Source organism: Curcuma longa, unplaced genomic scaffold, assembly GCF_044706935.1.
Source record: "Curcuma longa cultivar G26 ecotype Majalengka, Jawa Barat unplaced genomic scaffold, ITB_CL_G26_1.1 contig_14452, whole genome shotgun sequence".
Classification (NCBI taxonomy): Eukaryota; Viridiplantae; Streptophyta; class Magnoliopsida; order Zingiberales; family Zingiberaceae; genus Curcuma; species Curcuma longa.
The window spans coordinates 62,751-80,850 of NW_027429777.1; the positions used below are offsets into that span (position 1 = coordinate 62,751).

Genomic DNA, 18,100 nt, shown 5'->3' on the forward strand with positions numbered 1-18,100 from the left:
AACAAATCTATTTGTTACTTAAATGATCTGCAAAACTAAGCGTATCAAAACCAATGTTGGATCTACTAATCAAAATAAAAAAGTAGGATAAAAAGGATAAATCTAATTTGATTTAAATACTCAAGATTGGGTTATTTAAATGGAAGATATAAGAGAGAAAACAATTATGATTTTTTCCCCCTTCTCTTCATGTTTTATTTTCTAGGTTATTGGACCTAAAGCCTCCGATTGTCAATTGAACTCACTGGATTGTCAATTAAACTATCATGCAATAAACAAGCGCCAATTTGTAACCTAAAAATAAAAGAATTATGAGTTTCCAACATTATCAGCATCGTTGTATTTTATTCGTATCCGTGTAGCAGTATGACTGGTTATACAATATCTCATGGATACAATTCTTGTAAAGAAAAGAAATTAGTCAACAAAAAACGTATGTATCATTGGATCATCCATGTCTCAGCATTTGCTGCTCCTTTCAATTTCTGGGTGAAAAAAACAAAAAGGCAAAACTCAAATGAGCCGTTGATGAGTCTTTAGCACAACTTCTGGGGGTTTTAAAAAAACAAAAAGAAGCAAAACTCAAATGATCAAGCTTGATTGAGTTTATTAGCACTTAATTTGCAGGCAAGTCTCAACTGTTTTTACACATTTAGATAATGGGTTTTCATTCGTTGTGACTGGGTAAAATGCAAATCAAGAGCCTTCTAGTTTTAGATTGACAGTGAGAAATAGGCCGAGGCATAAATTGTGTTAGCGCACCTGTGGATATGGTAAAGAGGCTAATTTTCCTACTTTAAAGAGGTAGTACGAATGTTTACAATGAACGTTCATCATTATAAATACAAGCAATTCCAACCGAAGTGAATCTGATCATTTAATAACTTCGCACAATGTAAGAGTGGACTTGTGTGCCCATGATAAAGTTAAACAAAATATTTGCCCAGCAATGAAACAATATTAAAAAAAAACAATGCTAGAGCTTGTACCTAATTACAGATCAATGAAAATTCGCAGACCATCATGAGCTAGCTGCACTTGAATCCCTTCTCTGAAAAAAAATAAAATTTTCCAACATTAGCTAGTCACTATTTTTTGACTACTTGAAGACATTCAAAAGCATAAAATCTAATTGACAACAACTTGCTTAAAAGCAACTAGCAAATACAACTTTTGACAATGTATGCAAACTGATCGACAATAAGTCTACACCTATGGTGCAAGCAAAACGCCTACGTGACAAATTAAAGATTTTGTACCGTTTTGACCATTCTGCAAGAAACATGTTATCCTGGTGGTGATCAAAGTCATGTGTCAGTCCAATCAACAGGGCTTGCTTGGGACATATTCTCTTCAAGGCATCGAGAGTCTGAACATTAAAAAAGCATGATTACCTAATTTAGATAATAACAACTGAACTCATTTTATGAAAAATTGCAAACTGAAACACACCTGGGGAAGGCAAAAGTGAACATTATGAGAATCCTTCTGTAAAGACAATAAAATAACCACATTAGAGAAGCACTAAGATTGTTGATTCAATTTCAAGAAAATGGAAAAACAGACAGAAGAGCATATTTGGAGTGGTATGACCGGCTAGGCTAAAACAAGTTTGTACATGCACAATCCACGACCAAGGTAAGACCAACTGATCTAGACAAACCTCATAGAGGCTTGATCCCGGCTTAAATGAGAAGTTAACCATATATGTGTTAAAAGATGCACAAACATAAACTCCATAACCTGTTCTTGAATATATATAAAAAGAAGACAAACATAAACTAGACCATCCATTCTTGCATATGTATAATGTACACAAACAAAAACTAGATTATCTATTCTTGCATATATTAAGATGGGCTTGAACCAACTAATAACTTGTTGATAGAGGTCATTGAATTTTGTAACAGTATCGACCACATTCACTATGCAACTCCCTACTTTTATAATCTAACCACTTGATTAAGAACTTGATTAGAACTTCATCTAGAACTGGTAAGCCACGTGAAATTGGTCAAGCCAAGAGGAAGCAGTCCAAATGATGGGAGTCTAAAGTTGAATTTTATTATTATTATTATTTTCAATTGTCCCTTGGCCATATTGTTCATTGGTTCTGGTACAGAAACTGTCTAAGAAATGGGCTTATTATAAAGATAAAATGAACTCAGCAAAGAAAAGAAAAACTTTCCAAATTACTCAAAAGGAAATAAAATAAAAACAAAAATGAATAAACCTACATAACAAAATACATACAAGAATATAGAAATACTTGTGCTCTAAGAAATCAACTGACCTTGTATAGTGTATCCAAAATTAAAAGATCAAGCTGCCTACCTTCAGATTTTGAAATAACTGCACAAGATTAAGATGGTTGTGAGAACGATGAGCAACCTTGCAAAGTAGGGGTAAAAAACAAGAAGACAAAAAAGAAGAGAATATTATGATGTCAGATTGGATAGAATCTGTGTTTATGAACTTCCAGATAGTGTTTGAGGAAGGTATCTGATTAGGGCTCTTCCCTCAGTTCTTTTGGATCATTCTAACCTACTATTACAAGTCTGGTCTCCGAAGATGTCAAGTCCAAGGATCTTTAGAGTGGAGCATAACTGGCTGCATCAGGAAGATTTTCATGCCTTGGTTTCCTCCTGTGGCTTTCTTCAGGCAGAGGCAGTAACATCTCTTCAGTGTAGGGATCTTCCGCTTGGCCATAAGTGGGCTTTTATCCACAAGCTTCTATCTTCTCAAGAAGCTTTCCTCAGATTGAAACTTGAGAAAATAGCTATGAAGCAAGCCCAAGTCAGACTTCCACAGTGATTTGCAAAGTAGTCTGGTTTTCAAAGCTAAGCTAGATCAGATGCTTCTTGATAAAGCTAAGCACTGGCAACGAAGTGCAATGTTAGATGGCTGAAAGCAAGCAAGGAAAATAAGTATATTCATGTCATAGCCATTGGATGGAAGAAAAGAAACTCGAGCCACTCTCTTGTTTATGATGAGAATATTATTCATGATGAAGCTACTATTATTCAAAGCTTGTCTGATCACTTCTCTTCCTAAGTGGGAATCCCTGACTGCTCTCATGTTAAGCTCAATTTCCTTCCTAGACCCCATTATTTCAAGCATTGCATGATGGCACCCTTTTTATCAGCTATTAGCAGCCTAGGGGAAAACAAGAGCCTGGGCCTGATGGGTCTCAACCCCAAATTTCCTCCCTGTGTGTGTGGAACTCAATTAAAGAAGATGCTTTGCTGCTCTTCATAGATTTCCATAGAGGCTCTTCTGGTTTTGATTCACTGAACCATTTTCTTCATCTTCCTTATCCATAAGGTGGAAGATGCTGTTTCTGCCTTAGAGTTTTAACCAATAGCTTTAGAAAATCTAATTGTTAAAGTCATTTCCACAGTATTGGCCAAGAGGCTCCATCCCTTCATTCCAGATCTTATTGGGAACCAGAAATTTGCTTTTGCAAAGGGCATAAGGCTGCTGATTGCTTCATGAGTGCTTCTGAAACTATTAGCTGGAGCAGAAAACATAGGAAGAAGTTTGTCATGCTCAAGGTAGATTACGCTAAAGCTTTTGATAATATTAGTTGGGCAGCTTGCAGTATGTCCAATCCGTTTTGGTTTCCCTACTGGTTGGATTTCATGTATCATGTCTATTCTAATTTCAGCAAGAGGCTCAGAACTGGTGAACAATAAGGGAGGATGTTTTCTTGCAAAAAAAGGCTTAAGGAAACAGGTAAACCTTATCCCCTTATATGTTCATTTTGATCGTTGATGTTTTGCACAGGATCCTACAAATCGAGCAAAAGGAAGTATCAACTTCAACAAATCTTCACTTCTTATTATTTGGGGCCTTTTTCTCCTAAAAGGAGCTTGTTAGCTCAAGTGTTCAAATTTTAGCTTGTGGATTTGCTAATCAAGTATTGGGATACCAGCAATAAACTCACAAGCCAAACAAGGAACATTTGATACCCTTGCAGTGTGGATGCAAAGAAGGCTCGACCCTTGACAGAAGACTCTTATCTATTGGAGGGAGGCTAATTCTTTTGAACAGTGTTCTAACCTGCATTACAATTTGTCTATCCCAAATCTATATCTTACCCTCTTAGGTGGTAGAAATCTCTTTGGAGAGATAAGGGATCAACAAGGAATCTATTATGAGGCATTTGGTCTCAATGGATCTTGTTTGCAGACCAAGTCAGTTAGAGGGTTGGAGGTCTTGAATTTGAAAGTCTTCAATCAAGCTCTTCTATATAAATGGTGGGGGAACTGGTTCATTGAATCATATTTGATTTGGACAAAACTTCTTCATGAATTGGATCGGGACTATAATAATTAGATGATTTATGCCCCTGACAACAAGTGGTTTGCTTTTCGGAGGGGCATATGGAAAGTCTGAGACATTTGTTTCTCCAATATCTCACGTGATGTGTGGTCAGTTGCAACTCACTGGCATCAGGCACTTCAGATGGTTTGATGGCGAGTGTTCTAAAACTCAAATTTCTTGCATATTTGAGATTTATGTTGCGAAGGATATTTTGGTTGGGGAGCTAGATTTCTCACAGGGAATTCAAGGCTTTTCCTTTTCCCAGTCCAGTCTTGGTCAAACATATCCAGCTACTGTTGCAAGCCCAGCATGACATCCACTCCCCCCATTGGAGGGATATTCTGATCAGCACTATTAGTGATGGGGAAGCAAGGGTGCCTTTTCTATCAGCTCTACCTACTCGATCAACTTGGGCTATGGAGGTGGAACTGGTTCATCAAACCATATTTGCTTTGGCCAAAGCTTCTCCATGAATCCGATCTGGACCGTAGTACTTAGATCATTTATGAACCCCAACCACAAGTGGTCTTCTATTTGGAGGCATATGGAATGTCTGAGAAATTTATTTCTACAGTATCTTGTTACATGTGGTCAGGAGCAACTCATTGGCTTTCTAGCACTTCATATGGCCTGATGGATGCGCACTGAAACTTAGATTTCCCTGCCTATTTGAGATTTGTGTTGAGAAAGATATTTTGGTTAGGGAGCTATATTTCTCACAGGGAATTCAGGGCTTTCCTTTACCCAACCCGTCTAGTCTTGGGCAAACGTATCCAGCTACCATTGCAAGCCCTGCACTATAGGAGACTCCAAATAATCTATTATTCAATGTAGCCACAATAGGATGGGACATTATTTGTAGATACCTTAAATGCAAAAGGCCTTATGTCTTCTCACCAAACTTTTGGGTCAATTGGAACCTGTCTAGCTCAAGACTTCAGGCCAGAGGGGGTAACACTGCAGCACAGTCCTGGATTTACACAGTTTACATGAATTTCATAAGGGAAGAGCTTACAATTTGGTAAGAAGATGGGCTCAGATGCTCTGCAGCTGGAAGGGGAGGGTTATGGCAGGGAACTGGGACCTTAAGACCATGTTGAACCAAATGCTCCTCACCCAAATCTAGCTGAATAGATCTCAATCCTGGTTGAGCAGATCTCAGCTCTTTCTGGTTAGCATGCTGTTTGGGTTAAATATGTTGGTTGTTGCAGTAGTAGCAGTTTTCTGGGGCTATCCTATATGCTTCACTTTGTAGTATGGCCATTGATGAGCTACCTTGTTTGTGTTTAGCAAACTGTTTTGTTTCAATGTGGTATATTTATAGCTATTTGAGAAGGGAGATTCTCAGAAGCATGGAAATGAATACATACGCTTCTCAGTGCTAGGAAGGAAGCGTGAAATGTCTGAAATATATGCAACTCTTGAGTTTTGTCCAAAAAGGAAGCCCAGACAAACATAATCCTCACCATGCATCACCTGTTCCAAAAAATGACAGGTGAATAATAATGTGGAATTGAAAAGAAATTGCCACTTTAAACTGGGTTGAAGACTATTACAGGCAAAGGGGTAAACTCTAGGCCAGATGCCACAAATTTTGCATTGGGGTCATTTTCAATTATTTTCCAGTCAAGCTGGGCAACACGCCTCACTTCTGCACCTTCTTTCAACTTTCTTGTCATTAAGTAAGAAAATTTTTGTGCAAGGCTGTTTCAAAAAAAGAAATTGAAGGATCAAGTTAAATTACAGCAAATAATTTTCTAAGTGACAGTGATAAATGTTACATGTTCAAAAAGTTAGAAATCAGTTTGTCTAATATAATATCTATAAACACTGGTACCCTATAAAATTTCTTTTCTGACAATGCTATATAAGTGCTAATAGGATACGAGACATATGATCTGTCTATCATAGCTTTCTCCTGCCTAAGAAGGAAAAACATAGAATCAGAAAGAATAGAGCACTTGTAATGTACTTTTACTGAATGAAGAGAATTAACTGTTCTCCAACACACTTCAACATTGTAGAGTAACTTATCCAAAGAGTACCTTAGAAACATTGGTAGGAGATATCATTCCCAATATAACAATCATATCACCCTGGAATCCCCATAAAAGGGATAAACTTATCAAAATAATATCTTAACCAACAACTAAACTAATCATATAAGAATATACCAATGCAGAAGATTGTTCTTTTAATATAATTTGTCTATCCACATTATTTTTAAAAGTCAAATAATTGAGAAAACAAATCATTACACCAACTCTACCTCGAAGTACACACACTAATAATTTTACTTTTTAGAAGATAAAAACAAATTAATATTCCTATAGTAAATAATGTTGATTATAATCTTAATCAACTTAAAATAAATTAATACAATAATTATTTAATACAATATTTATTAATTAAACATAGTATTTATATAAAGAGTAGCCTTAATGCAACCGTAAAATTGTTGTCATGTGACCTAGTAGTCATGGGTTTAAGTCACAAAAATAGTCTCTTGCAATGCAAGATAAGACTGCGTACAATAGATCTAATATGGTCCGACCCTTCCCCGAGACTCTACATTGGCGGAAACTTTGTGCATCAGACTGCCATTTTTTAAACATAGTATATACATATTAATATTTATGAAAATATAGAATTTATTAATATAGTAATTACACTAATACAATTTATCAAAGTTAATACAGAATTAATTACAAATTATACAGGATTTATTAAACTAGATTTATCGTATTCTAATTATTGAGCTATAAAGTAATATATATATATATATATATATATATATATATATATAAGTTACATTAATCAAGTTTTACATCTATCCCTTTCCCATCCTAATGCTGCTGTCGATGTGAACGCCCTACCCATGATTATGATCACTGATGCTCACTTCTATACGTTGTTATTGTGATGCTGATAAGCATGCCTTTTCTTCCAAGGTTTTTTTCTTACTTGATTGATTGGCCTATCGAGTTCTTTAATTCCTTCAACGAGTAGTGCCCTCCATCTCACTACACCACCTCAATTCCATTTTGATTCCTCACCGGGCAATCTTCTCAGCAAACTCCCCTCAATTTATAGCAATTCCACACCTCATCTTCTCCTTCCATAACCAACATTAGAAATCTGGTTCAAGGCATTTCTTCACCTCCTCTTCTCCTTCCATGATCTGCATAAGGAATCAAAACCCCATGGCTCCAACTCCTCGTGATTGCTCTTGTCAACAAAGTGAATTCTTGTGTCAATTGAATGAGTGTAAGGTACGACAGGACAAAGGTACAAGGCAACATTGTAGCGGCATGGCCCAATACCATGTCCAGGATCCATGCCGAAACGAAAATTTTCAGTTGTATAGGGTGCATGCTCAGTATTCCATTCCATGATTTTTTTCCTTAAATTGATTTAATTTTAGTATTGCATTAGTGCAACTACATTTGGTTTTTCCTCAGATGATATTGTTGTTATATTGTTCAAAAGAAGTCCAACTTTATGGGAGGTGGACTGTTGGTATTAATTAATTCAAAACCATAAAAATGAGTTTTAGAAACTAAGGTTTAGAATTAAAATTGTTGATATAGATTCAATAATGAAAAAAAAAAAGAACAATTAAGTTAGATTATAGATATCTTGAATTTATTAGTTAACAAGGTTGATGAAGGTACCATAAAAAGAACAAAGTTTGTCTAGCTAAAATAAATAAGAGTTTCTAGAGTTTTGTGCCATGATCATATTTCCCTTCACTTAAAAGGTACATATTACAGTATCAGTGCAAATATTCATCCTTTATGGTTTAGATTGTTGGGTAGTCAACTCATTGCAAAAGTTAGCATAGAAGAGCAAAGAATAAGTTTCTCTAGAAAAATAAGAATGTTACCATCAATGACAAGGTAGGAGTAGTATGGATACATAGTGATGAAAGAAAACATATTAAGATGGTATGGAGATTTTAAAATAAGTGATCAACTAGAAACAATTGGAATTGAATAGGGAAGACAGCAGTAACAAAGAAAAATCTACTTAACCGTAAAAGGTGATTTGAAAGACAGATGACATTAATGATGAAAAGCTTCATGTAGTTTATCTCAAATAGTTGTGAAGAATGATTGTGCAAAGAGGCAGTACCAAATATAAAACAGGCAATGCCAGAATATATTATGCCTACAGTAGAGGTAAAAACTTATCAAGGGTTTGTCAGGTATTTTGAAGGGTATAAAAGTACCTGTCCATCGCATATTGGGTAAGATAAACAGGAGTTGGATCAATTTCATTTGTATGACTGAATGGTTGAACTGCACGAATATCGTCAAGGCCAAGAGTTGCATCTGCATGTTCATGGGTCAAAATAATCTGCAGCAAATATAGGTTTCAGTTTATGCAACAGAAGCATATTAATCCACTCACACATCATAATACAATTAAATCCAGATATAACAATAACTAGCAAAAGAACAATGATCAAGGAATGTTGCTCCGCATGTGGATAATAAATTACCTTTACCAGAAAGAAATTTTAAAAAAAAATACACGGGCAAAATTCACAGCATTTAATACCCACAGAATCTACTTGAGGAATCTTATGGTAGGTGAACCACCGCAAAACTTGCTCTCTGAAGGTCTTTCCAACATCAATCAGTATATAGTTGTGTATACCATCATCCTGGCAGTAATCAATCAAAAGGGATGTGTTACACCTGAACCAATATGATGCACAATTATTAGTAAACAATAATAGAAGTATAATGCTGAGAACTTTAACCTGGCAATCAACATTCAAAAATAGCACCCCATTGACTAATAGCATCTAGCATTACTTTAACCAACCTCATAATATCAAATAAATAAATAAAATTGGGCAGATGAAAAAGGTTAGGGGTGTTAGGCCATGATAGTTAGCTGCATAAAACAACTCTTTATATTTAATACTGCTAATCTCAGCCTCACCCAGACAAAAAGGGTTAGGAGTGTTAGGCCATGATAGTTAGCTGCATAAAACGACTAAACCTTGTGAACATGGATCTTAAATGTTAATAAAGATATAAGATCCATGTATTCTATCCCTAAATAGCTGAGACTAACACAACTTGATGATGCTAATGATGGTATGTAGTTGACCAAGACACTAATTAAGTTACCAATAATACGTTTAAAACACAAATTATTAATTAGCAAAAGGTCAAACATGATTTCTAATTGATACTAATTAACGATCCATAATATGTGCATCTCTCCAACTGGAGGTGCAAGTGTTCACAACACATCTCTCTCAATGCAATTGAATGCATCTTCCCTATTAAAGGGTCAAAAACTCTATTAGGTCAAAAACTCTTGCAGCCAGACTTCTTATGTCAGAAAACAAAAAATGATTGAGCACGTTAATTATCCCCACTTCAACTTATTCCTCTCAATCTTTCTCTGGACAGTGGCAGTGATTGCAGAGATTCAAGCTCAGAATAGAGGAAAATCAGTCGATCTAGCTGATTATGCAGAAAATGATTGATTTGACCAACTTTTAACTGATTTCATCTAATATTTGGCATCTCCATCCTATTTATAGAAAAATATAGCATTAAATTGATTCTTTTATCAATCTTCCTGAAAGTCCCACCATATCAGGAGAAATAGATCAGTCATGACCAATCATTTAACTAACTCCAGATTGAGTAAGTTTGAAACGCATCTCACTCATAAAATATATGTTCCGGATTGTTTACTATTCAAAATTTTCATACATAATCATCATCTTCAACATTACCTCAAGACTATTCATTTCTATCTTTCAATTTCATGAATCCTACCATCCCTAACCACCTGATGAATACAAATTTCAAGCTATTAGGCACATCAACTGGAGCCACATTTCCTGCATTATGCTACCAAAGAAAAATCATCAACACAATCAATAAAACCACATACTTTCCTTTTTGACAAACTAGAAGCCCCTAGTGCCTCCCTTGTGACTATTGTCGCATTTATTTTTATTTTTGATCAACACATTTAAGCTAGTAAGTATGGTTTGACGAGCTTGAGTATGATTGTTCAGATAAAGAGGTCTTTTAGTTTCATCATGCACATGTGTATGTATTGCTTGATATGGATTTGAATGTGAGTGAAGCTGTGTAAAGCTGCCATTTAAATTATAAGCATATCAAATGCAGAGATTCATCATTACTATGTGAATCCTATATTGAATTAGATATTGCATTATGTGTTGGCATAAGATAGCCTAGGTAGAATTTAGTGTTATCTAGTATTTATTTTTCAGTCTCTTGTGACTTAGCAGTGTTGTTAAGTCAAATCCTCTCATGAGCTTTCATTTTGAAGTAGGCTGACTACTTACAATTTCTTTCATAATGGAGTCAAATATCAGCATCTCGATTAATAGAATAGTTAAACATAAATTCGATTTAGGGGTGTTCCTGAATTGTATTTCTTTCATCAATAGTTTAGACCTCAAACCTTAGGATAGCTTATGAAGCTCGTAAGCAACTATTGGGTTGCTCAACCTTGTGCAATGGTCTAATCAACTAGTCATCCAGTCGACTCAACTGGAAAGTTGGTCCAATCAACTAGAATCAAAATCTAAGTTTTAGGGAACAAAATATTACTAATTGAGCATCAGTCGACTCATTAATCATCGAAATGACTTGATCAATCAACTTATATACATACATACATACATATGTGTGTGTGTGTGTGTGTGTGTGTGTATATTATGACAGGATATACTCTTTTAGTTGACTGTGAATAATATCAATGGATCCAGCAGCCAAATCTGATTTTTGAATGGGTCAGTCAACTTGACCATGCTAACAGTTGAACAGATCAATCACTTTCATCCATATGTAAATGAACTAAAAGACCATGATTAAATGTGATTTAAAAGGCTTTTCAATGTGAATTTGGGCACTGATGTTACATCCTTTAAAGATAAAATTTGGCCATAACTTACTGCTTTCAAGTGCCCAAATCATAGTTTGGATCAATCTTAAGGCTTCTATTCTCAACTTCAAGCTCTATCAGTAACCCTTTTTCTCTTCCTTATGCTTCATTTCCTCTTGGGGAAAAATTGTGATGTTTGATTAAGCCCTCTTGCTTTTCTTTTCGATCTCATTGAGAGGGTTTCTTTCAAGAATTCTAGGAACTATTTCATTCTTATTTTGTGCATTATAAAGAGCTTTCTTGCTCCAGTCCACTATTGGACAAATTCATAGCTCCATTGCCATAATACAAAGGAATATTTGAATCACTTTTTTGTTTGTGGGGAAGCTGAATAAGAGTGTCACCTCCGAAGCATGTTATATTCTTGTATTAGAATAGCATTAATTTTGATTTCATGTTTCTGCATGCTTGCTATCCACTTTGGCTATCATGATTCGTAAATTGTAACACACGCACACCTTTAACTAATATTTTATTTAAGTATTGAATTAGCAAAAAAAAAATTATAGCCTTCTATTCTCCACCATCTAGCCAGTCATTTGATCCTATAAACCCTTCAAAAAAATATTCATTTTAAAGATTGCACCATGTACATTAAAGATAAAAACCCCAGAAAAGGAAAAGGAAAAAGTGGTGAACAAGGAAGGAGCAGACAAAATATATTGGGGTAGGTAGATGGAGAAAAGTTAGTACCTGCAAAGGCACCATCAAACATTTATATTAAACATGAGCACTAGTGCATCGATGTATAACATTGCATGTGCATCAGAAATATTGTTGTTCACAGCCAACCAAGTTGACCAGCTCAAAAGCCAGACAATTAAAATTTACAAGTTTTTCTTTCTACAATGCCTTCCATATCAAGAAGCTGACTGGGAAGGATCATTATTTATTATGCAATGAAAATGTGTCATTGATCCTGATTGGAATACAGTCAATCATATAAGTAGTGTGTCTATTTATAAAAATTGCACTCATAAAACATATAATCAGAAGTATATCCCACCAAAGAAGCACGTAGAGTACCATCATCTTTAGTGGAACGGGTAATTGTTAAATGTTCTCATCTAGATGCCACTTGCATTTCCATAGTCAATAAAGCATAGAGAAAAGCAAAGAGAATATCCTACTTTGCCTCATTTATTATTGTCAGAAGGTGAGGGGGTAGGAATCTAATTAATTAACCAGCTTACTGTGCTTGACTGTTACCTAGGATCATGGTCCTGGATGTAAAAAAAGATCACCTAGGAAATTTAGAATAATAGAAGAAAATGATTCCAATCTTCAAGCATTATAAGGCATTAATGTTTTACTTAGTATGCCTAAGATAATGAAGTCTCAGACACTTTAGATCATGTATTGTAGCACCATGAAATCAAGTTTAGCATATCACACCAAACAGAAATACCTTTGAGTATCAACCCAAGCTTTACTGTGGATGAAGATTTTTTTTTACCCACAACATGCGCCAATAGGAAATGCTGGTAATGAATGAGATCCCAGAACTATCAGCCAAAGAAAGCACGATTGTGGCTCCCCAAAACCAAGATTTACAGGTCTACATAGTGAACTATCTAACTATTTATCTCTGTGAATGATGATGCCTATTATCATAAAAACTAAAATTTGATCAAGTAAACAAGAAGAATTTCTAACATGACAAGACCACAACACAGAAGATAAAAGGTCATATAATTGAAGAAATTCTACCATCTACTCCATCACAACTATCCAATCATTCAAATCCTAATCGGTAACTGAATCTTTCATCTTTTATAATATGTAAGAAAGAATATTCAGATTAACCCATACACAATCATCACTGGCGTCACGACCCGATTGTTGAGAGATTTCCTCGTTTCCCTATTCCCTTTGGGGTTTAGTTTCACCACTTACCACAACGCCCATCATTTCACGTGTTCCCAAGTCAATATAGCAGCTAATACTTCAAGATAGCGTAAATGAAAAATCGGGCATCCGAGCCTCGCACGGAAGCCCGAGATCGTGGATCCAGATCCAGCGGAGAAGAATGCACAGGATCAGCAACCACGGAACTCTAAGAGTGTATACCTGTAGTTGGGATTCCGCTCCGGAGGGAGGGAGAGCGATTGGAAGCAGACGGCGCAGGGAGGGTCGGCGGGGCGGATCAAGCACCTGGCGTGGGGGACGCCAGCGGAGCAACCGGTGCCAAGAAAGATGAGCGAAGAACGACCCGTGCCGACGCCATTGATGGCCACGGATCTCTCCAGAAGGGTTCCGTTCTCGAATTCTTCGTGCTGAGATCCCATGCCTCGGCAGCCCCTCCGATCCGCACTCGAACAACGGCGTCACAAATGAAGACCGCCAAGCCAGGCAACCACTTATGTAGACATTTAAATGGGCTTGTCGCTACCAGGCCCGAGTCGGCCCATCTCAAGACACAAGTTGGCAAAACGTAAAATTTCAAATAGCGTCCAGACTCTCCTCTTATCCAGGCCCGAGTCTGTCACGAGCTTTTCGAACGCTCTTCAAAAATATTTATATAATATTTAAAATTATTAAATTTGATCCGAACTAAAAAATATTTGATAATTTTTCTAAATAAAATTTAAATTTATAATATTTTATTTAATTATTTGCTAATGGATTTCAAATCGAGCACTGATTAATTTTATATAAATTTTAAATAGACTCAAATTAAATTAGAATTAAATTAAAATTTAAATCATTTTATTTTATTCGAATTAAAATTTGAATCAAATTTAAATTTAAATTTTATTTACAATTAAATTCAAATCAAAATTATTTATAACTTTAATTTTTAAATTAAATTTAAATATCATATATTTTTCAAATTCAAATTTAAATATTAATATTAGCTTGCACTCTAATGACACGGGATATCACACGATCAGTAATACGTTGTAGAGATTATCACCCAGATCTGATACCCATAGATATTTGTCCATTTAGAATTTTAATTTAATTTTTTATTATTTCTTTAAGTGTTTTATTTTACATGATATCATTTAAATTCGTCATCCTAGTGATCCTACACGATCGATTTCATGATCATCTGTGAAAAGATAAATCAAGAAACTGCAATTGGCTACGACGGAGAAGGATATTATTTTGACTTCGCCGAGATTCAAACATTTACCCTCTTCTACAAATCTGTTCCGTCGTAACCAATTCAGTTATATTCCGAGAGCACATGACATCATTTCTTACACAATAATAAAAGAGACAATGACTTAAACGGAGTAAGGGCCGCAAAATTAACGTCAATTGGCAAATTAAAAGCGTTAGCGACCAACTAGCAAATTTAGAACATCAATTAATACGAGAGCAGTGGTTCTGATTACGAATGACAATTTTTTCTAATCCGAATCTGACGAAGGATCTGAAATCCAAACTGAATAGAAGATATGAAAGAATTTTTTACACTAGATAAATAATCAACTATGAAAATTTTTAAATTTGAATATGAAAACAAATTTGATGAAATCCTACTCTCGTAAATAAATATTTTCCTTTCCCGCACTTCTTACTCTGCACGTGAGCATCTAAAATTTTTATCTAAATTTTTTTTATTTAATACTGTAACTTAATCCCTAAATTCTAAAAATAATAAAAGAAAATGTAATTGTCGATGGTAATAAGATATTTGAGTAAGGTATAGATATCTAATCCTTCGACAGATATGAATATAAGGATGAAAGTTAAATAACCGATGAAAATAAATATAATAAATGAGGATGGAAGATGAAAGATATAGAATTCGATTTAAATCTAACCCATTATCATCCCTAATTGTAAGACAAAGATGTTGCTACCAACAAAGTTAACTTAGCTACTAGTAAAAAACGACGGAGCCAACAACCTATTATTACAAAATGGTGGAGCCAACGACCTAATAGTGAAAGCTCTACGCCACATGAAAGTGGTGATGTTAAGAACTACAAAAAAACAAAACAAAACAAAACAAAAAAAAAAAACAAGCTTGAGACGTTGGCTAAGATAATAGAGAGGGAAAAGATCTACCACTAAGTCTTTCACTGACTATAAGTATGAGTTTCAAGCGAGGATTTCCCATCTCATAAAAAAAAACTTACAAGGGAAAGAAAAAGCTCTAATTACATATAAGAGATCGAGAAAGAATAGAATTATTGTATTGCATTGATTAATTACATTATGTGCTTATCAAAATCTGAATAAGTGCTCCTCTTTGGATATGAGACTGATTCTTAGTTGCTATCTATTTGGTGGAATTCATCATGTAAACCAATTCTAGCTTCATTATCAGTATTTACTCAAAATATTGGTAAAAAAAAGTCTGTCATGTCAAGAATGAGATGGGAACTTACATTTCCAAAAGAAAACAAATATTTCATATGGTTTTAGTTATACATATACAAGGGGAACACCTACCTGTCTATTTGTCTCTGGAATGTTTGGAGAACAATCATCACCACAAGAAATATCTATTTAGACATGAAATTAACCACCAAAATAATTTTCCGTTGTTACTTTAGCCACGAAAATAATTTTCCATCGCCGAATTCACGATGGACAGTAATTTAGCAGAAATTAATTTTTCATAACTAATTAATGACGGAAACTAATTTTCTATCGCTAATTAGCAATGGAAATAATTTTTGTCACTGATTTAGTGACGGATAATTATATTCGTCGCTAATTTAGCGACGGAAAATAATTTCATCGTTAAATTTGACGATTTAGGGTTTTCGACTTAATTTTTTCTTCCCCTTCTCCGATTTCTTCTCTTCGATCTTCGACCAGCATTCACTCTTCAACCTACAACACTTTTGATCTCCGATCTTTGACGCTTTCTACTCTCCGATCTCCGATAAGTTTCTATTCATGCTCTCGTCTCTCTCCGACACACCATCGACCAAGGGCGAGCTTGCCTGATGATAGTCAGGGGCCAACTTGGTGGACAGTGGGATAAGGCCTAGCCTCAGCCTCGGACGCTAGCTTGGTTGGCCACGAGATAAGACCCAACCTCAACCCCGACTGTAGGCTGAGACCCGACCCCAGCTTGGTCGGGCGCTAGATGAGGCCCAGCCTCAACCTCAACTAGCTTTGGTCGGCCTTGGCTGAGCTTGGTCAGCCACGATCTCGTAGTTGATGGCTTGGTCGTTCGGGAGCTCGTTTGGAGCTTGGCTCTGGTCAGCCACGACCTCGTAGTCGATGGCTTGGCTGTTCGGGAGCTCGCTTGGCCGGCCACATTGTCAGCTAGCTCAGCCAACTGCAAGGTTGGCCACCAGTGAGATCTTTTATAATGTTATTGTGTAAATATAAATATGTCAAATCAGACAGCAACACCCGATGGTCAGACTGTGTTACGAATTGTTAGGAGTTAGGTAAGTATTAGCGTTATTAGTAATTTTTAATTCATCTATTTCTTTATTTGTAACATATGTCTAATATTTATAATTTTTTAATACAGTTTTACTCCAAATGATCATCAAGTGACGGCGTATATATCAAGTAAATTTAAAGAACGAGTGTACCCTTCTGGTACTACATGGAGACATGTAAACCAGAGGATGAGAGATTTTTATTATCAAAAATTTTTTATAAATAATTTTTATTATTAGAAGTTTTATTTTTTATACTAATTTATGAATTTATTATTGCAAAAAAATATACCTAGAGAGCTCGGGCATGAGGCGACATTTAAAGAGACAATGCTTATGTCAAATTCTACAAGAATCTTTTATATAAATGTAAAAGAAAGGAAATAAGGTCATTTTTTATACCAGATGATGTTTGGATTGCATAATAAGTAATCTGGACTGCAAAAAGATGGTAGTCAAATTCAACGACAACTCGAGCCAAAAGAAACACTAAGTTGGCTGGCTCTAACACCGGATCCACAAAATATACAATTGGATCATGATCAATCGTAAAGCATCTCTTAGACTTGGTAAGTTTATAATTAATAAATTTCTATAAAAAGTATTTAATTATCAATGAATTTATTTTGATTAATTGTATTATTTAATATTCAAGAAAATGAACTACAGTGACCTCCTACTTGTTGAGAGGTATTTATCAATATACACAAGTCAAAGGATGACATATTTGTCGATCATCGATCGAATGCATTAGACGTAAGAAATAAAAACTTAAATATCTTTAACCGTTTATAATGATTAGCTTTTCTAATTGTATATCTGATATGAATTTTTTTTAAATAGGGCAAAAAAATTGCTAGAGTTGCACAGTGATCTTAGTTTGATATAGAGGACCTCAAATTCTATCCACCGATCAATTAAATGAGATTTATTATGATGTGATCAATGAAAAGAAAAAGACCTCCACCCTCTACGGTCTTGAGTCTCACGGTAAGAGTCGTATATGATCGTATGATGACTCATAGTACCAAGGATCGTCCCAGTGGATCATCTACTAGAGTAAAAGCCTTAGAGCAAGAAAATCAAGAATTGAAGAATCGACTTTCAACATTAGAGCAAGAATTTCAAGAGGGTTTGCACGCCCAAATGAGATATGAGCAAATTGAGCAAAAAATACAAGAATTCATGGCTCGAATGAGTCAAACGCCACATAGTTTAGACTCCCAAAAGACTCAAGACCCTCACAATATTGATCAGTAGATGACTGAAAGGTGTGTTGACCTTCAATTTTTTTTTGTTTATCACTCATGGAACATGCAAAATAGATCTATTAATTTTCATAATAGATGCATCTCTAATTGTATTACATCTTTTCAAGAACATTATAGAAAATAATATATATTTTATATATCACCATCAATAAATATTCAAACTAGCATTCAAGTCTGTAAATTAATTGT

At 35.1% G+C, this 18,100-nt stretch overlaps 1 protein-coding gene across 4 annotated transcripts; it reads right to left on the bottom strand.

Moving 5' to 3' along the window:
- Window positions 1–324: 324 nt before the first annotated feature.
- On the bottom strand, window positions 325–13,598 carry LOC141816133 (putative hydrolase C777.06c). Of its 4 annotated transcripts, XM_074703967.1 has the most exons (10): window positions 13,348–13,598; window positions 8,894–9,029; window positions 8,558–8,685; window positions 5,883–6,030; window positions 5,697–5,802; window positions 2,294–2,352; window positions 1,453–1,488; window positions 1,260–1,369; window positions 990–1,051; window positions 325–485 (listed from the first exon to the last, which is right to left on the bottom strand). In XM_074703967.1, exons 1-9 carry the CDS (start codon window positions 13,563–13,565, stop codon window positions 994–996), a joined length of 999 nt encoding a protein of 332 aa, XP_074560068.1. In that variant the 5' UTR covers window positions 13,566–13,598; the 3' UTR covers window positions 325–485; window positions 990–993. The 4 variants fall into 4 exon arrangements, with proteins under 4 accessions (XP_074560068.1, XP_074560069.1, XP_074560067.1 ...); XM_074703966.1 differs by lacking the exon at window positions 325–485 and having other exon boundaries at window positions 686–1,051; XM_074703968.1 differs by lacking the exons at window positions 325–485; window positions 1,453–1,488 and having other exon boundaries at window positions 685–1,051.
- Between the last annotated feature and the right edge of the window lie 4,502 nt (window positions 13,599–18,100).